Here is a 25,993-nt window from a genome sequence, read left to right as displayed (position 1 = left end):
CCCTGCTGTCCATCCCCAAGGTTCTACTCCTCGAGTCCTAGTGTGTGTCTAGAAGGGGGAAGAGCCAGTGTGGGGCATGGCGGCTCACCTCCTGGCCGGTGCTCACAGCCCAGGGTACGCTAGACAAACGGGGCCCTCAGTCTGGGTCAGGCGGGACAAAAGCCAGCACCTTCCCAGAAGCCTGGGAGCCAGGAGGCACCTTCTCCTACCGAGAAGCCTCAGGGCAGGAGCTCTGGGGAGATGCAGTTCACTAGAGAAATAGCCCAAGCCTGTTTTTAGGGGACCAAGCAAAGGGGTGCAAACTGGTGTTCAGTTCCCACAGTAGGAAAACTAACATGCTGATAACAAGAGGCCAGAGATCTTGACAGGCTAGAATGTGGGCCAAAATCAAATATGGTGATATCCAGCAGAGAAATGTAAAAGTCCTGCTTGGGCTCAAAAAATCAACTTCCCAGGTATGGGATGGGGGAGCTGCTGGTAAGACAACAGTTTGTCTGAAGAAGATCCAGGGGTCTGAGTGGATGGTAAACATTGTGATTCAACAATTGATACAGAACTCAAGAAAGCCCACAAACTCAGGTCACAGTCAGCCCATTTGTCTAGGCAGGTGCTGTTAAAGAGTGCTGGGTTTAGAGTCAGGAAGACAAGAGCTCCAAATCTGGGCTCCAACACTTTCTAGCTGGCCACCCTGGACTGAACCAGCTGATGAGGCAGTGGAGGGTATGCTGGGCCTGGAATCAGGAAGATCCGAGTTCAAATCTAGGGTCTCCAGAACTGTTGAGATTTATGCTCAAACCTGTAGTGCCAATTTCTCTGAAATCCTCTGAGTTGGCCTCCTTCCCCATCAGCCATTTCTTGGCCCCACGCTTCACCCTTAGCCAAACTGGCCTTCCTTGCCTCGTGGCTCTCTGCCATCTCCTGGGCCTGGAATGGGCATTGCTTTTGGGGAGGATTCAAACCCAACTGCAGCATCACCTTCCCCACAGGATCCTCTCAGTGGGTGCGTTGGGGTTCTGGCAGCTGGCTGCCCTAGGGGTGCCGAGGACCTGAACCATATTCCTTGGGTTTTCCAGCACAGATCCTGGAGCGGTTGGACCTTGCATTATTCCCTCCAGGGGCCAGCAGCTTTGTTGAACAGCTGCCTAGTCGCCTATCGGGGCCCCCAAGTCTCTTGTCCTCAGCCAGAGTCTGGCTACAGCTGCCCTGAAGGGCCAGGCTCAGGTAACGCCTTCCCAACTTGTGTCCCAGGGATCAAGGAGGGCTGGCCGGCCGGGGCCCCACGTGGGCAGAGACCAAACTAAGCCCAATTTGGCTGAAATGTTTTAATTGTCAGTACCGTACAAAGTCGAGAAAGAATAGCTAAGATGATTTACAGAAACACACACACACACACACACACACACACACAAAACCATCCCCACACGACCCCTTTGCCATCCCTGGCTTCCTCCAGCCCCCTCCCTTGCATCATGAGGAAAAAAATAACCCCCAAACTGAAAACCTCCCACCCCCCACCCCCAAAGGAGGAAGCCAGGAGGGACCCTCATGTCCCATTGCACTGTTTCCTGTGAGCTGCAGCAGCCCCCAGGGTGGGGGTGTCCCTGGGGTGGGGCAGGAGCCCTTCCCATCCCTGGCCCACTCTCCCCACCCCAAGGATCCTGGGGGAGGACCCATCCCTAACATATATACATATATATGTATGTATATGTATACACACACACTCACACAGACGCACACATGCACACACACAAAGGGGACCCAAGCCCGAGATCTTGCATCTGCTGTGAGGAGCCATTGCTTGGTCCTCCCTGCTTCCAATCCAGAAATGAGCAAGGAATGCGGCAGATGGGTTGGGGGAGCCTCCAACACCTCCCTGAGGCCTGCAGGTCCCCTTCCCACCCCACAAACTGGATCGGTCTGTGGTGAGCAGAAGGAGACATCGGGGCAGGGCAGTGGGGGGAGGCGCAGTACCCAAACCCTCAGGACTTCAGGGCTAAGTGCTTGGGTTTCGGCAGAGCCCAACCAGCTGACGAGGGGCCCTGTGGCGGGCTCCCCCGGCCCTCCCCCCATCGTAAGGTTCTTCTGGTACCCCATGGGCAGCAGGCCTCATGAGACGTAGAAAGGGAAATGGGGTCACCTCAGGCAGATGCCCTGAACCGAGAACTTTGACCTAACAGCCCCGTCACTCCTTTCTGAAACCCCCAAGGAGCCGGGAGCCTGAACACTGTTGCGTTAAGGAATCTGTAACAGTTGGAAACCCCCTGCCAGTCCCTGGGGGACTCGGGGGGGGGGGGGTGGAGGACGTGTTACCGGGCCCGGCCCAAAGCAGGAACTCCACTTCCCAATGGCTCTGGTGTGGCCTGCCCACCCGCCCTCCTTTCCAAGGCCCTGACTTGGCCCTTCCAGCCACCTGGGCCCTGGGCTCCTGTTATAGCTATGCCCTGAAGCCTCTGCTGGGGGCGGAGGGGGCTGACCCAGGAAGCCTGCCCTGGGGCACCCCAATCGTCTGAAGCTCTGGCCCAGCCAGCAGCTTTAGGGGAGGCTGAGGAATGGGGATGGGGTGACTGGAACTGAGAGGATCAGAACCTGGCCGGCCATGTACAAGCCCCAGGAGGGAGATGAAGATATTGAAAGAGGAAGGAAAGCAGGCTAAGATGGGGAGGAGGGGAGAGATGTGACAAGACTCTAGCAGAGCCTTCATCAAACAGAAGCCAAAGTTCCCCCATGCCTCCGATCCCCGATGTTCCCTGGGCTTCCCCTTTCACTCTGGGGAGGAAGAGGCCATTGCGTTAACCAGATAAGGCACTGGGACAGAGAGGGTCCCGAGTTCCCAGTGGGGTGGCCACAAGCCAGGGTGGCCAGGAGGCTGTGTCTGGGAGAGGGGAAAGGGCCAGGGGGGCCAGAGCTGTCTCCCCTGCTTCCCTGTGCCCACGGTAAGGCAAGTCCCCAATCCTCTGGCTCCTGCCCCAGGTGTGCTCTCCCCCTAACAGGGGGGCTACTGCTCTGGGGGTCCAGCTTTCAGCACGTAGAGCCAGGCCTGCCCAAGCTCATCTAGGGCTTGCTCCCATACCCTGCGTCTCCTTAGAGAGAAAGTGGCCGCTTTCCTTCCAGGCAGCCTGAGCTGCCCACAGCTGCACCACCCTAATGAGCACCCCACTGGGTCTGTGGAGAGAGAGGGGCAGAAGGCTCTTCCCCTTACTCTCAGCCAATCTCATCCAGTGAGGAAGAAACTGGGGACGTGGGGTAGAGAAGAAGGGAAGCCCCTACAATCCTGCCCTTATGCTACCCTAGGGAGCTTCTGAAATGCCAGAGGGCAAAAAGGGAGGCAGCCGGGAGGAGCTGCTCAGAGATGGCCTTAGCTGGGCCACTACAAAGAAGGTGGCAGGGCATGAGCAGGCACCCCAACTTTGGGGGCATCTGGCTTTAAGGCTGCTCGGGTACGAAGACATTATTGCTTTAGTAGCTGCCTGCCCATCACTGGCAAGGGGGGGCCACTGCTGGGCATTCTCCTGACTTGGGCATAAGGTCTGAGGGCAGAGCCAGGCTGGGCCAGTGAACTGCCGGGAATCTGAAGCCAAGGGAGAAGGGCTGACGGCTGACAGTCCAGGGATAAAGCACCACAGCTCGCCCTAAGCCAGTAGAGGGAGAAGGGATCCTAGGTTCCTTCTGAGGACTGGCAAAGACATCCTTCGTGCCCAGTCAGAGACAAGGTTGGCCACATCTGCCACCTGACCCTTGAGGAAACAGCTCAGGCCCAGGAGATATGGGAACCCAGGAGCCTCCTGGTCAGGGCAGGGATTGGGAGGGCTTCCACTCTCCCCTTAGGGATGTCCAGGTCACAAGGCCAACAGGGAGCTGGCTTTCACTGAGTTCCAAGTACCTTGGGAGCAGGGTGGGGGGCTTGGGGCTTGGTTAAAAAGTCTCCCTGCGCCTCTGCCCTCTCCCTGCCTGAGCCCACCGGGGCCAGTCAGGGCTAGCAAGTGACCATCAGGCAGGAGAGATGAAGGATCAGATCCTTCACAGGCAAGGTCAGGGAGGAGAAGAAAAGCATGTGGGTGAGGGTGGGGATGGGGCCACAGGCAAAGTAACCCAGAAAGGAGGTGCCTATGGCCTCAGCAGCCATCCTGTCCATCCTGCCCAGGATCCGTTGAAACGGTCAAGTCACTCTCGGATGCTGGCTGAGTAAGAGAACTGGGGGAAGTGGGTGCGCTGGTCAGGCTCAAGAGACCCCATGCTGTCATCTGCAAAAAGGCAAGAGGAGCCTTCTGAGGGCGAGAAGGGCCAGCTGCGCCCCTGCTATGCCAACCCCTGGCCAGCCCTGGCCCCAGCCCCGCAAACACCATAAACTCAATGCCAGGGGCCTGCTTCCCAGTAAACACTAGGAGTTTGCTGCAGCCAACAAAGGAGAGATTTCCTAGAGGAGAAAAGGCGTGAGGGCCAGTGGCCCTAATCAAGGTGACCCCAACCCTCAACTTGAGGATCTAAAGGGAGGTGGGGCTTGTGCCACCTACTGAGCCCAGAGCAGTGGCCATGGAACCCTGCTGGTTCAGGTTGCTAGTGGGAAGGGGCTTTACTCACATCGGTCTGGGGGGGTGATGGTGATGGACTGTGCTGTGAATTCATCATCAAAGTACCGTGTGTCAATCTCCGACGTGACCTGGGGCTTAAATGGGGGAGGGAGCTGGGGGAGAGTGGGAGAGAAGGGTCATCCAATGTCTCTTGGGATGTTCCTCCCCCCCAGGGACCTGGGCCACAGAAAGGGTGGCCTGTTTGTCCCCTGGGGGTGGGAGGGAGGCCTACACCTCTACCCTATTCCCGAAGGATTCCTCCTCCATGGTTCCTCAGGGCATCAGAGAACCAGAGTCAATTCTGGGACAGTCAAGTTAGCTGGGCCTTTGGAGATCAGGCACAGAGCCCCAGAGAGGAGAAGGAAATTGTCCCAAATCTCCTAAGAGTCAGGAGGAGGGAAGCTCTATGGGAAACAGGAGGCAAAGGTATCCTCCGAGGACATCTTGGGAAGGGAATGCAGTCCTCCACAGTGGAGCTCTGCCTCCTGCCTAGGGCCTCTTTGGACCCTGTATTTAGGGGGGGCCCAGGACAGAGGGACACAGCTATTACCTTCTTCTGTAAGACATCCTGCCAATTGATGGCCGAGAAGAAGCGGTGCTCCATGACTTCCTTGGCGTCCCTGGGCCCTCCACCCAGCCTGCAACAACAGAGCCAATGCCAGGGGATTCCTGTCCCACAGCTATTCCTCACTTCCTGTGCGCCCCTCCTTCCAGCTGCCCAGGCCTCGGGTTTGACACCTGTGCCTTCCACTCTGCCCTTCACGGCGTCCTCAGCTCATCCTCAGCCACACAGAATGTCAAAGCACCTCGGCCTCACGGCCTAGCCATGCTCAGAATGGAGTCCTTCCCCTAACACACCCTGCAAACCTCTTCTTGCAGAACTCAGCCCACCACCCTTTAAGGCAGTCCCCAGGCCCATGCCAGGGCTCACCTCTGTTTGGGGTCCTTTTTCAGGAGCCCAGCCAGTAGAGACTTGGCCTCGGGGCTCAACGTGCGAGGGAAACGGATCTCCTCCATGAGAATCAGCTCGAAGAGGCGTTCGTGGTCCTGGTTGTAGAAGGGCAGCCGGCCACACGTCATCTCGTACATCACTACGCCCAGCCCCCACCAGTCCACTGCCCGCCCGTAGTCGTTGTCCTCCAGCACCTGGGGGTAGGGGGGAGAGGCAGATACCTCAGGCTCCGGGGGCCCCTGACACAAGGGATCCCCTGGTCTGCAGGCCATAAAATCACCTCAGGGAGTGGCAGGGTGAGAGAAGCCTCCCTGGCAGGGGGGGCAGACATGGTCCTGCCCTCCAGAAATGAACCTGACAATCCACCCCGTCCCCGCCCTATCATGGGGTCCCTTCCTGACCCACCCTGGAGGGCTCCCTGTCTCACAGCCTGGATTCTCGAGATACCTCAGGGGCCAGGTACTCTGGGGTGCCACAGAAGGTCTTCATGGTGGCCCCGTCAGAGATGCCCTCCTTGCAGAGGCCAAAGTCGGTGATCTTGATGTGCCCGTCTTTATCCAGCATGAGGTTCTCCAGCTACAAGGAAGACAGGGAGTGTGAGCAAGGCCCTAGAAATGGCCCCGATGAGGGCAGAGCAGAGCTGCCCCTGCCTGGAGACGCCACCGCCTCGGCATCACAGGATTCAGAACTAGAACGAGCTGTAGACCCAGTGGAGTCTGACCCTGCCACTGACCCATGAGAAGGCTGAGGTCCAGGCCTGGTCCAGGGTTGTGTGTACTCTCCCTTCCTCATCCTATGCTCAGACCTCTCCAGGACCTGGATGGGCAGAAGCTGGGTAGGGAGTCGCTCTCATCATCAAGCCAACTTTTATCTCATGTTTTCAGGTCTGCAAGTCCCTTCTGTCTGATGCCATCGGGTCCCAGCAGCCCCACAGAGGTGGTGTCCTTGTCCCCACTCTATAGATGGCTCACACGGGGCAGAGGGAAGCCAGGAGGTTGGCCCAGAGTCACCTCGCTAGTGACTGTCCAGGGCAGGATTCACCCACGTGCCTCTGGGCCGGGGAGACTGCAGAAGAGGAGGGACTGGGAGGGATGACCAGCTGGTCCTGGGTGTCTCTGGCTGGGCTGCTCTCCCCAGGCCTCCTCTGTGACATGACGGGTTTGGCCTCCTCCAACAATCCTTTACAGCTCTGACATTCTGTGTCTCCAAGACCATGGTGAGTTGGTCTAGCACCAAACTAACACAAAGACTGCCTTGGGTGCCTAGTCTAAGGGGGACAAGACGGCATCTCAGCAGAGAGCTAACCAGAACCCTGGTTCTACTCTTCCTGTTGCTGGCCACACTCATCTTCCTGCCACGGGGACCTCATGCTAGGGTCACGGGGGCGTAGTTGAAGTCCAACAACCCCCTTGGTTTACTGGTGAAGGAACTTAAATTCAGAGAGCTTAAATACCTTGTCTTGGGTTATCCAGCAGAGCTGGGATGGTCAGGTCACTCTTCAGCTTAGAAATCATCATTGGCTCCCTATGGCCAACTGGGTCAAATTCAAACTCTTCTGTGGGCATTCCAAGCTTCCTATGACTGGTGCCTCAGGCTTCATGCACGCTAACCCTCTGGCTAAGCTGGACCAGCCTTCCCTCCCCTACAACATGTCCTGTGGCCAGGCTTTCCTTCTCATGTTTACAACCAGAGAGACCTCAGTAGCTCTCCAGATCCAGGGAGCAAGTGCTCGTCCAGCCTCTGCTTGAGGACACAGCACCCACCACCCTCCCCTGGGACAGCTCCTCCACCATCCAGACTTTCAAACACGAGACAAGCATTGTGCATCACCTAAGTCTTCTCCAGCTCCTGCAATGCTCTCTGAGGCCCTTCCCCACCCTGGCAGCCCTCCTCCATGTCCTCCTACCATTGCCCCCTGCCTGGAATGCTCCCCAGATGGGGTCTGAGCAGGGCCCAGGGTGTGGGGCCAGTGACTTTTTTTTAAAACCTTCACCTTCCTTCTTAGAATCAATACTGTGTATTGGCTCCAAGGCAGAAGAGGGGTAAGGGTAGGCAATGGGGGTCAAGTGACTTGCCCAGGGTCACCCAGCTAGGAAGTGTCTGAGGTCAGATTTAAACCCAGGACCTCCCATCCTTAGGCCTGGCTCTCCATCCACTGAGCCACCCAGCTGCCCCTCCAGTACCTCTTTTGAGGCCACCCAAGATGCCTTTAGGCTTCCCTTTTCCCCTCTGGAATTCCTCTCGCTCCTCTTGTAGAAAGCTGTCCCCAATTGCCCAAATCAGAGGACCTTCCCTTCAGGCCTGGAGCTGAGCCTCCTTTGCTTCTTAGTAATGTGCTTATGGGCATTCCTATGAGGATGGCTATTTCTAGGCTCAATTCAGCTAGTAGAAGTGAGGCCCATGGGAGCACAGACACAAGCTTTGTGAGCTCCCAAGTCCAACTAAGTGCTCAGAACACAGCAGGTACTCAGAGACTGCTGATTTGGACTTGGGTTCAAATTCATTCTCTTGGGTGATGATGAGCAAGCCACTTAAAATCTTAAGAGACTCAGTACCCCAATCTGTAAAATGGAGACAGGCATGCCTGAAGTGTGTGCCTGATGGCCTCATCAGGAGGCTCAAATGAGAGCTTGGAGATACATTGCTTGGTAAACTTAACAAGACCCTACTCCCCACTGAGTTGCATTGCCCAGGCTGGATGGCTAACAAGTGGCAGAGGCAGAATTTGAACCCAAGCCTCTGATTCAAGTGGAGCCTCTTATCCTCTAGGCCACATGGCCTCATCGCTGGGGAAGTTCTCTCTGACGATGCAGACTGCCAGCTATCCATCCATGCCAACAGTATTATTATTATTATACACTGGATTCATATTATTAAATAGAAAATAACAACATTAATCGGCTGGCCGGGTTCTACTGTGGCTTCCGTTTATGCAGCAAACACGTATGAACGAGCTCCCGTGCTGGGCTCTGGAGATGGAAAGATTGAGGCATGCTCCAGGCTCCAACCTCTAATGAGGGAGCCACAGCCCGAGGCAGATTCTGCCAGGAGGAAGAGGGAGGTCCATGGAGGGAAGGTGCCAAGAAGCCAATGGGAGACAAGGCAGGGGTACGTATCCTGGGGCTGCTGGGCACCCCGGGAGGAAGCTTACCTTGATGTCCCGATAGACCACATCCCGGGAGTGCAGGTACTCCAGAGCAGAGACGATCTCGGCCCCATAGAACCGGGCTCTGTCCTCTGTGAAGACCCGCTCCCTCGACAGGTGGAAAAAGAGCTGGTGGCAGAAAGCGAGGCCGGCTGAGCGAGGTGGCCAGAGAGGCCTCCCCCAGGACCCAGCCCAGCCCAGCTGTGCACACACACTCCCCCACTTGCTGGCCCCAAAGCGAGCACTTCAGGGAAAGCAGCCCCTGGGGCCGCAGGGCATTTGGGGAGGAGGTTAGGATGGAGAAGGGGAAGGAGAGGGGACCAATGAATGCAGCTGAACACCACAGGTGGTGCTAATTTCAGATTTCTGAAAATGTCTGTGACATGCCCTGATGTGGTGTGTCCTCCCCCACTGTGTAGCCCATCCCTTCTGGTTCTAGACCATCTTATAACTGCCAACAAGCCCACGAGGCAAAAGCTGAGAGATCAAGCTCCTCGCCGAGAGGTGCCACCACTCACCTCCCCACCGTTGGCATATTCCATCACAAAGCACAGGCGGTCATTGGTCTGAAAGGCATACTTCAGTGCCTAGAGAGGAGAGAGAAAGACATAAGCTTCCTCCCTCAATGACCCTGAATAACCCACCTAACTTCCCAAATGAGATAATTACAAATAAAGTACTTGCAAATCAAACATTCAAAGTGTTCAATGTTAGCCATGATGATGATGGTGAACACATGCTCGGCCTTCTCTCCAGGGCACAGAGGCTGGTGGGCAGAGGGCCTTCAAGGCTATTTTCCTCTACTCAAATACTCCTTTAGTTCTATAAACACAAACTCCGGGCTTGACTCCTTAAATCTTTCTAGATTGTATTTGCGGCCTGGGGCCAGTCTGGTCCTCATCATGAGAGCTGGCAACAGCAGATGGACTCCTTAATTCTGGAGACCCGTGAAAACCCAAGATATTGCACAGGCCTGTGTAGCCTCTTCCACTCGTACTATGATGGTGCGAAAGAAAACAATGCACTGAGAAGGTCACCAGGAGACACAGAAGCCAATGGCAGGAGCCCAGGAAGTTGAGGTCAGGACCGAATAGGGCCTGACAACCCCATTCCAGCTTTTTAGACTAATGCGAGCCACTGGTCTGACTGTGGGCACTCTAACCGTGCAACTTTTATCCCAAGAACATTAATCTGAGGAGCTAAGAGAAGCATTGCTGCCCAGAAGGGACAAGGCTGCATCATCAGAGCACTGAGGACTTGGACTCAGTGACCTCCTCTAGGGGTCCATCCTACCACCTCCAAGTCTTTGACACAGTCTTAGAGGAGCCAAGCCACATTCTCAGTGACACCACACCAGAAGACATTAGTAGAATGGCACATGGGTATAGTGGGTGCCACTGTTCTGCCAAGGTAATCAGAAACATCTTTTGTAGATGGTGGGCATCCTGTCTTGTATTGTCTCTGACCTGGCAAGGTCCTCCAGACCAAGTCAATACACTTTGATCCTTGGCAACCTCACTGAACAGGTAGACACAGGAGAGGTTGGTGAAGAGTAAGTAAGAGCTGCACTGAGATGCCAATACCCAGCACTTAGGGTCCAAATCCTGCTCCCTTTTATTCTGTAGGTAGTCCCAGGCTTTCACTGTGCCAGGAATTGAACTCTGGTCCACATGGCCATTCACTCCCTCAGAAGAGGCTGACCATCACTCATCTGTCTCTCTTATTGTGGGGAGCATCCCTCACCCAATGTGGCCTCATTTTATGGAGAGCAGGAAGAAGTTGGATAAGCAATGGAAATGAGAAAAAAAAAGTGTCAATATTCTCCTGTTCTTTTGAGGTTCAGGCAAAGCTGCCCCTCCTCCAGGAAGCTTTCCCCAACAGATCCCAAAAGAAAATATTCTCAAAGTTTCCAAATCTCTGACAGTGAAGATGTCCCAAAGGTCAAAGCTGTTTTCAAAGGAAGAAATTCATGAAAAACTACTCCTGATCACTATTCATTAGAGACATCTGAGGCTCCTCCTCAGCCCACTCCCTGATACTGGCAAAGGTAAGAAGAGGCCGGCTCCTGCATGGTGGCTAGTGCCGGAACTGGGGTGGCCATTCTGTGAATATGGTGGAGAATGTGGTGGTGCCCAGGAGAACAGCTGAAGACGTGCACACTTCCTCTCTTTGCTGCAGAAGGGAATGTGACCAGGCACAGCTTGGTTTTCAGAACCTTTTTTTGTTTCCCTTTTTTGTCTTTGTTACAAAGAGAGAAAAGAACATATTCAGAGATCACCGTTAGTGAGTGAGATGGAATGAACATCCATGCGTGGAGATTGAGGCACTTGGCTTGAGGCAATGGGAGTTGATGGTGCTGGAGATGTCTTTGTGTATGTTGAAGACTCTGAACAGGAAGTCCAGCAATGGAGCAGAGAGTGAGACAGGAAGCCAAGCTCCAAATTCTTTGAGGAAAAAAAGACCTAGAGGCCTATAAAAAATGTGGCCCATATCCAGAGTGGGCAACAGCTAGAGTTAACCTCAAATGAGATGTCCTTGAGTGACAACAGCCAAGAGATGGTCTGGAAACAGCCCTGAGAGGCAAGCAGTGGTCAGGTTGGGAGTAGGGGACACAAAACAAAAGAAGCAGAAATTATGGCAGACCGAAGTGTGAAAGAGGGAGTTGTTCACACAGTAAAAGTCTCCTTTGTCTTAGAGGAGGTCTTGAGCAGCATCTATGTGGACAAGATTCTCTAGTGCTACTAAAAGTGCAAATAACATTGCATTAAGATTACATCAAACACCAGAAGGCTAAAGAACCTCTTCAGAGACCTGCAGAATCCCAGAGACCGGGCAAAGGTGCATGCTGAAAAAAGCAATTGTGTGTTTTCAGTGGCCTCTGTCCTCCTTGGGGACAGCTAGGTGGCTTAGTGGATAGAGAGCCAGGCCTGGAGAAGGAAAGCCCTGGGTTCAGATCTGGAAAATACTTCCTTGCTGTGCAAGTCACAGTGATCCCAAGCTGCTCCCTGAACATCAAGGTCCTTCTGCTAATGCTCTTGGATGGTGCAATATGAATACCACCACCTCCAAAGATTCAGAACTGCAGGGAACCCTTGGGGCAGTGAAGAAACAAGAAGCAGGGCATGAGTAGAGCATACCCTCCAAAAGAAATATCCAAGAGGTCATTAGGAAACATCAGAGCAAAAAAGGAGGCCAGGTGGTGTGTTATGAGAGCACTGAGGCAAGACATGGGTGAGAAGACCTGGACGGACTATGACCTCCACTACCAGGGGAAGACTTACAGCATGGAGCCAGTAAGCACAATGAGGAGACCAGGAAGGTCCATAAACTCTCTTGATCTCCTTCCTAATGGAAACGGGAACAAGGGGCAGGGCTGATTCAGAGAGTAAACTCATGTGTGGAAAGGGGGAGAACATTAGGAGGACTGCGAGTGATATCACCCCAGAAAACAGCAAAAGGTAGTGAAGGAAAGGTGTCTGCAGAACTCTGTGCAGAATAGACAACATTCCAATTCAACCTTCTGTGCCAAGAGGAGGAAGTAGAGATGGCACCAAACGTGGCTGAGGTACAAAGACAGCGGGCCAGACCCAGGACACACCAAAGAGATCTGTGCTGAAGGCAACAGCTCTGACAGCTTGGAGGGCCTGATTTTCAAGATCTCAAAGAGGGTAGGTACTAAATACAGGGAAAATTGCAGATGACCTTACCTAGAGTTAGCAGCTCAAAGGATCTGCTTTAGCATCTCGATAAAATCTTTGAGGATAATCTTTAGGAGGATTTGTATTACATTTGACCTTTCTGGCATTGGTCCACTCTTCTACACTGTGGTTCTCTGACCATGGCCTTCATTTCTCTGCCACGCGCTGCTTTTTGGCTCAGACTGCCAGCAGACTGACTGTTTCTGGCCTTGTTCTTCCACTCAAGTCCTCTCCAAGTATGGAGAGCACATCTGGCTTTTACAGACAGTTCCTACAGGTCCCCCAGCAGTGGGGAGGTGGGGAGACCACCTTAAAGCACAAAGTCAAAAGAAGGCATCTTCGTCACCTCGGGGATTAGAAAATGCTACCTCCAAGAGCAGGTGCTATGGGAGGATCCCAGGAGTCAAGAAAGCCTTCTTTTCATGCAGTATCCATGAGCACAGCATTTCCAACAGGCATCCCACTTCAGCAGATAGGTGGAGGACCACAGACAGCAAACAAGGCCACCTCAAGGCCAGATTGCTTCCTGGTTCCCCAGGGGATGAGGGGCAGGGAAGAGGAGTATTGGGAAGTGACCACGACATTAAAAATGGCATTGACCCAAAAAGAGATGACATCCTTTGACACTTCATCAAGAGGCCTGCCTTATTTAGCATGTCCCCCTAGACATCAGTTCTCTGAAGGGATCTGGTGCTGAATGCTATCCCAGAGAGAGCTGGGCTTGACAAAGCAGGCCCCTTCCCTGGGGCTCTATCCGGCTGCCCCGAAATGGAAAGACCCGACTTACTTACTGTGAGAAATGGGTGCCTCGTATTCTGCAGGACTCGACTCTCAGTGACTGTGTGGGCAACCTCATCCTGGAGAATGACAGACAGAGAGAGGTGAGTTCTGACCTTTGAGAAAAGCTACCACAAGGATGGGGAGCCCTGAAAATCCCACAGCAACTTGGTCTTAGGGCCCGAACCCCTCAGACTCCACCGGTGTTAGCCAGAAAAAGGAAGGAGAAAAAGGCCAGCTCGCCTGCCCGCATTAGGGAGAAGCTCTAACGTCCGACACTCGGCCCTTCTTCATGGGTTACGTGTTAAGCAGCTAGCCGGGAACAAAGCACCATGGGATCTGGCCAGACACTCACAGCCTGCTAGTCTAACCACCTCCTTTCAGAGATGAGAAAGCTGCCTGAGGCCTGGGAGGGGAGCAACTTGCCCAAATGGCCCGGATCCTATTAGTACCTGGGGCTGTGGCCGCAGGTCCAGCCAACTGTCAACACCGCCAGCCCCTGGCTAACACAGACCAGATGGTGCCCCAGGAACACGCAACGTGTCACCTCATTTGTCAAAAGGGGCCTTTCTTTGAGCTACTCGCCTCCCAAGATTGTTGTGAAGGAAATGTGTGGCTTGGGGAGCCCAATCCCACTCCTCTCCGGCCCAGGAGCTTGAACCTGCTCCATCTTCCCCCCCCCCCCCCCGGACCAGCAAGCCCCTCCTTAGGCCCCCTGGTGGTCTTCTGCTCCCCGGGGCTCGCTGTGTTAGGGCAGGCTTGGCCCCCTAGGAGCAGAGCAGGGCCTGCCCCGGGAAGAGCTTCCTCCTGCTCCTTGGTCCCTGCTCTCAGTGAGCTTTCTAGCTTGCTAGGCCGGGCTGTCCTTGCTCTTGTGACCACCAGGGGGCACCGAGCCGCTGCCTGCAGATGCCCGCGCACCTTGGCGATGATGACCTCCTTCCTCAGGATCTTCATGGCGTAGTAGCGCCCTGTAGCCTTCTCCCGCACCAGGATGACTTTGCCAAAGGTGCCTTTGCCCAGGAGCTTGAGATAGTCGAAGTCGTTCATGGTCTGAAGGCAACAGGGGAGGGCACCGAGTCAGGGAGGGAAAGGAAAGCCGTGGGCAGCCCCAAGAAGCCGGCCCGGCCCGGCACTCACCGCCTTTGTCCGGGTTTTACTGACGGCCACTTCCATGTCCTCGGCCACGGAGGAGTCGCTGGGGGAGCCACACTTGTAGTCCATCAGGTCTTCCCCAGGCTCCTGATTCTTCAGGCTATTGGCCACCATCTGGATGGCCCTCATCCACTCCTCCCTAGGGGACACCAACACAAGCCACAGAGAGGCTGTCAGCCAGGAAAGTGCGGCCCCAAACTCCCACCCAGCCACGGCCCCTCCGACATTCTCCGAGGGCTGGGCTGGGTCTTTCCAGCCTTCCTATTCTGTCCCTTTCATTCCAGGCAAACTGGCTTGCTGGTGATGCCACCAAATGCAATACTCCCATCTCGCATCTCCATGCCTTTGCACTGGCCGTGCCCCATGCCTATAAGGCTCTCCTTCATCTGCACTGAGCATGAGATCTTTCCCAGTTCCCCAAATAGCTGGCATTCTCTCCCTCCTGGAATGACTATGTATTACTTTATAAAGTGCCTCTTCCAGACAGTGCCAAGATCTAATCCCAGAGAGGATCGGACCCGGGCAGAGGATGGAGGGCCTGTCACCTCTCTTGCCAGAGGCATCCTCGATGTATCGTAAGATCACAGCCCCGGAGGGAGCTGACTGTCACATGACTCATTCAGCTTGTTTCCTAGGGTGCCTCCACCTCCTCCTCAGCCAGGCTCGATTCTGACTCTCCTGGTGTTGGCCCACTCTCCTACGCCACAGCCGACTGGCCCGGGAGATGATTAAACCTCTGATCACGGCCTTCATTCTCTGCCACACACTGCTTTTTGGCTCAGATTGCCAGCAGACCAACCATTTCTGGCCCTGCTCTTCTTCCACTAAAGTCCTCAAAGATATGCTCAAGCCCCTGAGAAGAGCAACTCTGACCAGCCTAAGCCTGGCTACTCATGAGCCAAAGATGTAGCATTGGAGGACTGGCCTGCCTAATGCTGGGCAGCCTCATCACGCCAGGCCTGGCCAGACAGTGACTGTTTGGGCCACAATGCTTCATGAAAGTCACCTCGAGACCCGTTGGGGCCACAGCTCTACGGCCACCCAAATGAGATCACAGATCACCTTAAGGACTTCCATGGAAAACAGGAGCTGAGAACATACCCCTGTCCCCATCAACTCTGACCTGAGGAAATACACCCCAAATATTGAAGACCAATGACTTTTTAGGCCTAGAAATGAGCTTATGGGGTTCAAAAGGGTTAGCCCCTGCTTCTGGGTAAAACAATTCTTAGACCTCCTCAGGGTAGTTTGAAATTCTTCCAGTAAAGGCCACTGCAGACCCCTCTGGAAGTGCGTGGAAGTGGCATATAATCTGGGGCTAGACCCCAAGAGCCTCAAGCTCTAAGGGCATCTATGTCGCTCCAGCAGAGTGCTTCCCTTAAGGTAACGTCTACCTCCTCTGCTCCAACCAATCCCTACTGTGTTCCAAAGGCCAATGCCCCTCATTGAGTCTCTGCCTTCACAAGATGTTTTCCCCAAGATCAGAGGCTTAAATCTGGGTCAAACACAGAGCAGCTTCCTGAAAAAGGTCCGCTGGAAAGAATCATTAGGTTTGGGGATTAAAGGATCCTGCTTATTCCTTAGCCAGCTATATGGGGACGAGGGACAAGTAGATCTGCTGACCCAGCAGCCCCTGTGAATTCTAGACCAAAAAGTCATCTTGGGCAGCCCTGTGGCTGTTTATTGGGGAGAGAATCTACTCAAAATTGGAGTCAATCCCAGGTCCAAGCCAAGTTTATTGTGGCTTAGGGTAAACGTCTCAAGCCTGCCTCCCCTCTCTCTGTGACTAGCCTGGCCTCAGGATGCCTTGACCATGAAGCCCAGGGCCAAGGCTGCACATCTGCCAGCCCCTTCACAGAGAAACTTCCTCAGATACTGACAATGAAGTGAACGGTATTTTGACAATTCGCCTCTCTCCTCCAGCACCATTCACAATCCCAGGGGATACAGAAGCTGAAACTCCCTTCTCTGACCACCACTCCCTGCACCCTCGTGTGTACCCGTGGACATCCCTCTCCTTCCACTCTTCCCTTTGCTTCTCCTGTGCCCTCTGGAACCCCTGTTCTATTAATGACAAACTGTCTTTTGTATTCAATCTGTGGCTTTGAAAATTAATGCATTTTCTAGAGATGCACAAAAGGACTAGCCATCCCCACCAACTGCCAACCACTGACCACTCACAGGACACATAAGCTAACCCAACTCAAGCAGCAAGGTACCTTGAGGGGGAGGCAGGAGGCAGCATGTGCTGGGCAAATCAAACCAGACAAACCATGGCCACCACCTCCATTCGGACCTGAGCACAAGAGTCCAGGGAACGGCAGTGCCTTCCAAGGCAATGGGCTCACTTCCAGCCCAGCCTCCATAGCTGTCTTGGGAGGGGGGGAGGGAGACGGCCCACCTCTTCATCCCTGACAGTAACAACAGCTGACCAACTATTACCCATGGGCAAAAGGCACAAGAGCCCTAGGGGTAGCAGCAGCCCAGACCACCAAGCCTACTTCCTGATCAGCCCTCATCTCCATCATCTGAGAAGAGGCAACTCCTACAGGCTCAGCTCCCCACCAAATGCCAACCAAGTGCCCCTCACGAGGCAGGCTAGTTGGCCTTGTGAAGCAGTCAGACCTTTGAGGGGGAAGAGAAAGGAAGCAGTGTGAGTCAGGCAGGTCAAACCACCATCCTCACCTTGGCCATCATCTCTCATCAGACTCCGATGGAGGAGGCCCAGGACTCTAAGCCCAAGTGCCCTGGGGATAGCCAGGCCTCTAACCCACTGGCCTCAGCCATCCTCCAGGGTAACCACCCCGTAGGGATTCTGCCTGGCCGCTGCCCCAGGGGCTGCAGCCACAGTTCCTGAAGACCCAGTAAAGGAAAGGTCTCATCACCAAAGTCCTTGTCCATGTCCATTGGATCAGCATCAGAAACTGAGAGGATTATCTTAGTGGAGTTGACATTAGAGAAGAGGCATAACATCTATTTTGCTGCTATACACTAAGGATCACAGGCCCTTCACATGACTTAGCTGAAACATTGCATGTGAATGTGAGCTTCTTGAGGGCCAGCAGCCCTAACTTTCCTAATTGTGTCCCTGGCACTTAGCAAAGAGCTTTACACATGGTGAGAGCTTAGGAGAATGACTTCTTATTCATCCATCCATCCATCCATCCATCCATCCATCCATCCATCCATCCATTCATTCCTTCATTCACTTTGTGTATTTCCTCCCAGCTCCCCAAAAAGAAGGGAAGTTCCTTGGGGACAGGGTCTGTTTCAGGCTGCCTTTGACTTCCCAGTGCTTGTCACACAGTAGGCATGAAATAAATGCTTGATAAATTAAAATGGACTGAATGGGGGCAACCAGGTAGCACAGTGGATAAGGCATTAGCCTGGAGTTAGAAGGTTCAAATCTGGCCTCAGACACTTCCTAGCTGTGTGACCCTGAACAAGTCATTTAACCCCAATCACCTAGCCCTTGCCACTCTTTTGTCTTAGAACTTCTGGTAAGGGTTTAAACGATAAAATGTAATGAACAGATGGGCATGGTGGGGCCTGAAGAGCAGCCACAAGGCTACAATGGGGCAAGGAGCAGATTGCAGGCACACTGACCAGTGGGCCAAATGAATTTTGCAATCATTTTGGGGGTAGTGACACAGAGCTCAGATGTCTCAGCAATCTCAGGATTGGTGCCCTCCAGGGCAGAACTCACCAACAATTTGGGGGGCCTGATGCCAACATCCCCTGAAGGGGGAGGTGATCTCTCCCCATTCACTTTCCTCCTCCCTTCTCCTCCCACCACCTTTGCCCTCCACTCCACTGGTCAAGGGCAAAGACCTTCCCTGTGCCTTTTTGTCACTCCTGCCCAAACCTTACAGTCAGGAAATCTATGCAATGTGTTGCCTCACTCCCTCCTGCTTCTATCCCAATCTCCATCTGTTACAGGGATGAAAATGGTGCCAGAACAGCCCTTCGATACCCCACAACTTTAGGCCTTTTTCTGGTCTCCAGGGTCAAAAAGGCCCAATTTCTGTGGCTTCTGCCAGCTTTGTGATTCAGCCCCTTGACACCCAGAGAAGGGCAGAGGCTTACTGACAGCTTGTCCATGAAGAAACTTCCACAAACACCTAGTTCTACTGACCTCTCATCCTGTGATCCCTCTCTACCACAACTAGCCAAATACATTCTGGATAAAGGACATGGCTCTCACTCCACTCGGAGCTATGGCAAATTTAGAATTTTCCAAGAGAAAAAAGGAAGTTTAGGCATCCCCCATATACTTGGGCACCTGGACACTCCTGGCCTTGAGGGTGTCCCAGTCTCAAATGAAAAAGCCCACGTGGGGAGAGGCCTTCGTAGCCTATGGGAAGATCAGCAGTCCTGGAATTGGAGATCTTTGCCCAGGGCTCTTACGAAATGGGAGGACATAAATATAGTCCTGTCCAGAATCAGGGCCATGGACAAGATGACCTCTTTCATTCTTTTCTACCCTAAAACCTAGCCAGAAAGAGGAGTCGTGTGCACTGTGCCTCCCACAAGATCTCATCACCAGTTTGCCAGGAGGCCAAGCCAGAAGTAATGACCAAAGTTTTGAAGGGCATGAAAAACTGGGATAAACCCCAACCAGAACTCCATGAATTCCCATGCAAGTCTCTGCAGAGGGACCTGTGTCCTAGGAAAGGGAAAGCATAGGTCAAAAGAATTAAGCTGGAGGCATAGTGCCAACTGGATCAAGGTTGGACAGCTTACAGGGTTTGAAATCTCCCAGGATAAGCTCAGTAGATTCATCCAAGCCCTCCTTGGCAGGACCAAGAGAACAGGGCTGACAAAGGGATGTGGTGACCATCCAATGGGGGCAAAGAGAAGCCAGATCTTGGCCTGGAGAACTGCCACAATGGTTCTAACCATAGGAGCAGCATGGGGACACTGAAGAGAGGAACAGTCTTGGAAGCAAGAACATCTGGGTTCAAATCCTGCCTGGGACACTTCACCTCGTGGAATGGTCCTCAGTTTCCTCCTCTCTGAAATGAGGAAGTTTTGTTCAATGGCCCTAGGATCCAGGGATCCACATAGTCCAGTGTTAGTGCCAGGCCTTACACTGGGTGCTGGCAATATAAAGACAATAATCAAATGGCCCTTGTCCTCAAGGAGCTGCCCCTCTACTGGACTCTGGAAATCAATGTGTACACTGAGAGGAAAACACTGAGCAAAGAGAAAGGGGCTCCAAGCTGGAGGAGGGGAGTGGAAGGTGTGGTCAGAGCCTGGGTCTCATCTCCAAGGTGGTGCTCAAGCTGAGCCTTATAAAGATTAAAAATAATGAAGGTTGCTATAATAATATAAATTAGTATTTTAATTAAAACCATGCTGATAGATAAAGTCATTAGACCACGTGCTTGTAAGAATTTAAAACTGCCGCCCAGCCATTATTGTTACCTCCCGTCTCTTCCTGAAATCTGCTAGCCAAGAGGGCGACTCCCCCCTAACCCAGGAGATTTAAACTGACCTCTGCGTGGTGACATAGGTGTCCCCACGCCCAAAGAACCGGAAACGGAAACCCGTTGGACCACGGGAAATGTAGTTTGATAATTTCCACATGTCCATAGAAAATATATATATATACTTTTAGATGGCATCTCCCAAATTTCACTTTCACAGCCTTAAGGAGACCTAGGAACTCTAAGAGGCCAAGAGTTCGAGGGAGAACTTTGTGGGCATGAAAGCCAGCTAGTCAAGATAAAGACAGGGAGGCAAGAGGTGACAAGAAAGGCAACCAGAGGTAGCTTGGTTGTTCAGTGGATTGAGAGCACCCAGGCTCTAAAACGATGATGGCAAACCTATGACATGCGTGTGTCAGCACTGACATGTGTAGCTATTTTTGATGACACGCAGCCACATGCAGCCGCATACAAAGAAGTATGGGGTCACATGCCAAGGATGAAACATTTGCTGAAGTATAGTGTAGACACTGTGCACTATAGTTGCCAATTCTACCCATATTAATTTACCTATTTTGGTTTATTAAATAGTTATATATAAAATTACCCATTTTTGTTATTTAAACTATAAATATCATGAAATTATGGGTTTTTTTTTCTCGAAGTGACCCACCACCCGAGTTATGCTCAGTTTTTTGGCGAATTTTGACACACCAAGCTCAAAAAGTTGCCCATCACTGCTCTAAAAGGTTCACCATCACTAGCCCAGTCCTTACTGCTCTTCTGCCTTAGAATCGATACTTAATATTGTCCCTAAGATGAAAGGTAAGAGTTTAAAAAGAAGAATGGTAACAAGAATATTGAGCATTTTCATCACACTTTACAGACTAAATAACCTCCTTGGAGATGAGAGTTATCAGGCCAAGAAAAACCTAACAGGTCAGTGGAGCTGGAAAAAGTGTTTGGGGAAGGCATGAGCTGAGGGTGACCATGTGGCTTAGGGCCCCGCTCAGGAGACATGACCTTCTCAGCAAGTGGGTAGAGTCTAGAGGTGGAGAAGGGGCTCTCAAGGAATGGCTTGGTCCATTTTACCAAAGGGCCAGAAAGGGATAACAGTGAATGGCCTGGTCCATCTGGCCCAAGGTTTCAGTCTGAAAGGGGAATGTATCAGGGATTGGAAGAGGGAAGCTTTGGGCATACTTCAGAGCATCCCAAGGGCACAGGGCACAAGCAGGGATATAGCACCCCAAATTTCCCTTATATAATGTTGGTATCAAGTCAAGGACCTGCCAAAACCCACTTGAGCCTCTGTCTTTAACCTCTGCCCTGTCCTAGGGGAATAAGCTCCCAAAGTATCCTTCTATGACTATTTTTTCTTTATCCTAAAAAACCTCCTTCAAATTTTGAGATCTTAGGATTTTAGAGCTTGGAAAGACCTGAAGGGATCATTTAGTCTGTCTGTGCCCCTTCAGTTTTAGAACTGAGGAAGCGAAGGCCCAGAGAGGTAAATCACTTGCCCAGGGTCACACAGCTACAAAGGAAGAGGACTCCAAGCCCCAATCCACTGATCTTCCCACAGACAACACTCTCTCGTTTTCTGCCTTAAAAAGGGGTCCCCCTCTGGCTCTAGCAGTGACAAATCAGGAGTCCCCTTTGGGGAAAGCAGGGGGAACAGTGGAGCAAGGAATGCCAGGTATGGAGTCAAAAGACCCAGGTTCAAATGCAGCCATTGATACTTCTTGGCAGTTCGACCCTGAACAATACACTTCCCTTCCTCTGAGGCTCAGTGTCCTTATCTATAAAATAGGGGGAATAGCTATCACCTCTACCTTCCACTGAAGGAAATGGAGAAAGGCCAGTTGGTGGTGGTGATGCTCTGAGCTCTCCCCTGCATTAAGAAGGCTGAAGGGCAGAAGGCCCGAAGGCCCAGAGCCCCTGGTTTCTCTAGATTTTCTCTTGGCTCCTGCCCTCTCACTCTGCCATCTCTCTGGCTCAGTTTTCTGAAAGTGGACTTGGGCGAGGGCGAGGGTGGGGGTGGGGGTGGGTGGAGAAGACATTCCACTTTAAAAGTCCTTATCTTCTAGCTAGCTATCATGTTGCAAGATGGTATGAGGACCAGGAACAGTTCTGAGGGGGCTGAGCAGGTGAGAAACAGCCAGGACCCGGGGCCAGGGCCAAGAGAAATGTTGTAAATACTCTCTAAACTGGCTACCCCAAATGACCGTGGGGCCCGGGGATTCCTCTCCAGGGGAAGCAGACCTACCTTTCATCTGGAGAATCCACGTGAAACGTCCTTTCAATAACCGTCGTCCATTGCAAGCATCGGATGACGAAGGTATTGGGCCGGGGTCGCTCTGTTTTCATTAGCTGACATTCTAGGGGGAAGGGAAAGGGAGGGTGGGCAATCTCATAGACAGGCCAGGTGCCCCTGCCCTTGCCCTCTGTAGTCTTCCTTCCAAGCTCAGGTGCCACTCCCTCCAGGTAGCCTTCCCTGATTTCCACCAGGATTAAGTCTCTTCCTCTTGAAATGACCACATGCTCATTTTCTGCATCTTTTTTGCTAAGACTAGGTCTCCTCTATTTTCTCCAGGCTGGAGTTTCAGCGGTCACTCATGGGCCTCATCTCACTGCTGTTCAGAGTGGAAACTTGGATCGGGCTCTATTCCCAAACCGGCCTGGTGGGCCTCTACACTTTGGGAGGCTTGATCACATTAGTGCAGGCACCTGTGTGCCTTTAGCCCTGTGCATGTAGCCCAGAAGCTGAGGCTCCCTCACTGGGCAGGGTGCACAGGAATGTCCATCATGCCCAGCCCCACCATGTGCTTCAGTTCCCCAGAACAGAAGGCTTTGGCTTTGGATCCCCAGCCAGGGAGCCCCAAAGGATAGAGGCAGAAATAGAGGGTTCTAGAGAGAGCCCTTGACTGGGAGCCCAGAGACCTGAGTTCCAATCTACCATTAACCTCCTGGGGAACCCTGGGTCAGTCCCACTCCCTCTCTAGTTCTAAATTTCTCCCTTTGTAAGATGGTGGATTTGGATTAACTGAGCAACAAAACTGTGATGATCACATCTACCAAAATGGATTTAGCAATGGAACGGCCTTAGAGAGCTTCATTTTACAAGTGAAGAAACTAAGGACAAATGAATGAGGTTAAGGGCATTGCCCAATATCACACTCAGTAAGCGAGTTGGGATTTGAATCCGGCTCCCATTGTTCCACCACCACCTCACAAAGAACCTATCAGCCTTGACTTGGCCCCACCTCAAGCCCCTCATCTGTGCGCCTCTTCTGGTCAGTCCTTGAGGTCTCAGTCGTGGCTCAGTGCAGTGTCGAGAGGCCTGGTATTGGTGTCCCAGACCCAAGGCCACATGGCTGTGGGCCTCTACACTGCTCGCCCTCCAGCATCACAGTAGGGAGCACACAGCATAAACCAGAAAGGGCCAAATCAACCTGATGTAAACATCAGCACAGACAGTGACGCTATCTCATGAGGGAAGATGGGCTCATTCCCACTTGGGGCACCAAGGACTTGCCTGCCCCTTCTGAAAGGCTGGCCAAGCTCCCTAGGGCTACCCGGCCTCAGGAAGATTCAAGGAAGTCTTCTAATCCAACTCCCCTTAAAACTTTATTCAGGGGCAGCTGGGTGGCTGCATGGATGGAGAGCCAGGCCTAGAGACAGGAGGTCCTGGGTTCAAATCTGGCCTCAGATATTTCCTAGCTGGGTGACCCTGGGCAAGTCACTTGACCCCCATTGCCCAGCCCTTACCGCTCTTCTGCCTTGGAGCCAATAAACAGTATTGATTCCAAGAGGGAAGGTGAGGGTTTAAAAAAAAACACAAAAAAACTTTATTCAACAGGTGGCTCAGTGAATAGAGCACCAGGCCTGGAGTCAGGAGGATCCAGGTGGATGTGTGATCCTGGACAAGTCACTTCAATCCAGTCACCTAGCCCTTGCCATCCTTCTGTCTTAAAACCGATACTAGGACAGAAGCTAGAGTTTAAAAAACAAAAACCTTTAGTCAACAAACCTGCTACAGAGAAGTTATTTAAAGGGGGCAAACTCTGGTCAGGGACCTCTGGTCTCTCTTTGTACCCAATGAATGAACCGTCGCTTTTTAACAGGAAGTACCGAGGTCTCCAGGTCTTGATGTATTCACCTGGAGAGAAGAGAGGAGAGGTCAGAGCAAAGCAGGCTGGGCAGGCACCCTCCGGGGGCTGAGCTGGCCTCCCCAGAAGCAAGCGAGCGGAGCCGGTGAGCGAGTGAGTGAGTGTGGCAGGCCCAGGCCTCCTGGCAGATCCCGGCTCCCTTCCCAGCTCAGTTCCATTCCCCGCCCTGGATGCTTGGGGAGTGACTCACTGGAGCCAACAACAACAGAGCCAGGAGGGAGGGGGGAGGCGAGGGGCGGAGCAGAGGAGGTGATGGGAAGGGGAGAAGGGAAGGGAGGGAGGGAGTGTGCCCGCTCCTAGCAGAGGAGCCCTGTGCAGGGGACGGAGGGGGCCAGGCCCTGGGCAGGACCCAAGTGTGGCAGAGGTCACCGCAGTAACTGATGGGCTGCTCCATAGCTGCAATACCCCCGAGGTAGCAACCCCAGCAACTACTCTAGCTCATTGGTGGCCTCTAGCCCTAATTGGGGGCTGCTGCCCCATCCCTCTCCTCCAGCTGCTGGGAGAGAAAACTGCTCAGCTATGGCTCTCGTGGGGCTAAACTGGAGACAAGTTCTGGGCCTGGGTAGAGTCCCTTTCACCCCAAAGCAGTCTGCTGTGAAGCAATGAGGCCAGCCTGGGCTTGGGGGGCTGGGGGGTCAGGGGCACAGGTTTTTTCCACTAAGAAAAACCAGGAGGTCCAATGGAAGCTGAAATCCTGGAGGGAAGGAAGGAAGCAAAGCAGGTATGGGGGGGTGGGGGGGAATTGGCCCAGGCCAGGCCCTCCACCCAAATGGCATGCCATCAGAGGCTCCCTCCCTCCCCCTGTACCAGCACCCAGAGAAGGTGGCCCCTGGAGAGAGGGAAAGCCTGGAGGGCTTGGTTCTCTAAGGGCAGAGAAGGAATGCACCTGTGAGGCCCAAGGCCCAGGCAGGGAATGCTCAAGAAGAGACGTCGGGAAGGTGAGCCCAAAGGCCGGGGTCTGCTTGGCCTCTCTAAGGACATCCCTCCTCTCCATAGGCCCCCCTCATCGCCTGGCACCGGCCCCAAGGAGAGATGGGCCTGCTAGCCTGGGTTTTAACCAAGGCCTCAGGACGAACTGCCCAAACAGCAGCTACTTGGGGAACGCAGTTTAATGAAGGAACAGCCTTAGCGAATGGAGCTGAGCAGGAGATGAGAAGAGGCGCTGGGCCCCCACCCCAATGCTGCTGTGGCAGGGCCGGGCTGGCCAGCTCATTCCCCAAGGGCTCCCCCCAGGAGAGGCCATTCGGCAGATGTGGCGGCCCCCTTTGAAAAGGGCAGCCCCGGCCCCAGGGTGTGGACTTGGCTCCAACAGCTTTGAATGACAGTCAGGTCCACCCAATGGCTTCAGCCCTGGGCTAACATCCCCACCCAGAATAAGGCCCCCCCCATGACGACGACGATGACGACGACGACGACGACGGCGGTTCCTCGGGTGCCTCAACATTGGCCCTTTTCCCACGTGGCCCCATCTCACAGATGAGGACGGGCTTCAGCGAGGTGACAGTCCCAGGCACACAGCGGGCAGCTCCCAGTGCGGCTGCTGGGAGGATCAGAGAAGCCGATGCCACAAAGAACTCGCAAACCTCCCAGCGCCCCTGGCATGGTTAGAGCCAACTATTCAAACATGCAGGGGGATTAGGAAGTCTGAGAGCCCGAAGGGACTTGGAGATCCTGGTCTTCCTGGAGGCAAACGGAGGTTCAGAGAGACTCGGTGACTTGTCTAGGATCACGCAGGCAGGTGTGAGTGCAGGTTTGGCGTCCAGCGTGAGGTCCTGTCGAGGGCGGTATGCCCAGCTATTACCCACACAGACACCCCTAGACCCAGAGCCCAGGCCCCTCCTTACCTCTCTTGTGAAGCCAGCCTTCTTTGACGACCGACACCTCGTTCATGGTGGCGTACAGCCCTACCACCGCCTCGCCAGGGACCGATTAGGTGAGAGCGAGCCTCCAGGAGCAGCAGATGGAGCAGAGTCTGCGAGGGAGAGACGGGACAGCTTTCCACCAAAGGCCCATCTGTTCCCATTAAATCCTCCCTCTACCCACTGGTTTGTTCTCTCTCTCTCTCTCTCTCTCTCTCTCCCTCTCTCTCTCCCTCTCTCTCTCTCT

General features: G+C 53.4%; 1 protein-coding gene across 3 annotated transcripts; it reads right to left on the bottom strand.

The window, feature by feature from the left end:
- Nucleotides 1-1,493: 1,493 nt before the first annotated feature.
- AKT2 (AKT serine/threonine kinase 2) lies at nucleotides 1,494-25,940 on the bottom strand. Of its 3 annotated transcripts, none has more exons than XM_044671147.1 (13): nucleotides 25,732-25,940; nucleotides 23,749-23,877; nucleotides 21,985-22,096; nucleotides 14,278-14,431; nucleotides 14,059-14,190; nucleotides 13,155-13,220; nucleotides 9,184-9,252; nucleotides 8,672-8,794; nucleotides 5,968-6,096; nucleotides 5,500-5,714; nucleotides 5,119-5,206; nucleotides 4,579-4,681; nucleotides 1,494-4,241 (listed from the first exon to the last, which is right to left on the bottom strand). In XM_044671147.1, the coding sequence occupies exons 1-13, from the start codon at nucleotides 25,775-25,777 to the stop codon at nucleotides 4,162-4,164; spliced, it is 1,446 nt and encodes a 481-aa protein (XP_044527082.1). In that variant the 5' UTR covers nucleotides 25,778-25,940; the 3' UTR covers nucleotides 1,494-4,161. The 3 variants fall into 3 exon arrangements, with proteins under 3 accessions (XP_044527082.1, XP_044527083.1, XP_044527084.1); XM_044671148.1 differs by having other exon boundaries at nucleotides 14,281-14,431; XM_044671149.1 differs by lacking the exon at nucleotides 5,968-6,096.
- Nucleotides 25,941-25,993: the final 53 nt, after the last annotated feature.

Source organism: Gracilinanus agilis, chromosome 3, assembly GCF_016433145.1.
Source record: "Gracilinanus agilis isolate LMUSP501 chromosome 3, AgileGrace, whole genome shotgun sequence".
Taxonomy (NCBI): domain Eukaryota; kingdom Metazoa; phylum Chordata; class Mammalia; order Didelphimorphia; family Didelphidae; genus Gracilinanus; species Gracilinanus agilis.
Note: the sequence above shows the minus strand (reverse complement) of the source record. Positions and strands in the feature narration are given on the sequence as shown.

Coding starts and splice junctions, on each gene's coding strand:
- AKT2 (XM_044671147.1), bottom strand. CDS start 25,777: ATGAACGAGGTGTCGGTCGTCAAAGAAGGCTGGCTTCACAAGAGAG. Junction 14,432..21,984: donor GTGGATTCTCCAGATGAAAG/GTAGGTCTGCTT, acceptor GGTGTCCCCTAG/GGAGGAGTGGATGAGGGCCA. Junction 6,097..8,671: donor TGGTCTATCGGGACATCAAG/GTAAGCTTCCTC, acceptor TCTTCCTTGTAG/CTGGAGAACCTCATGCTGGA.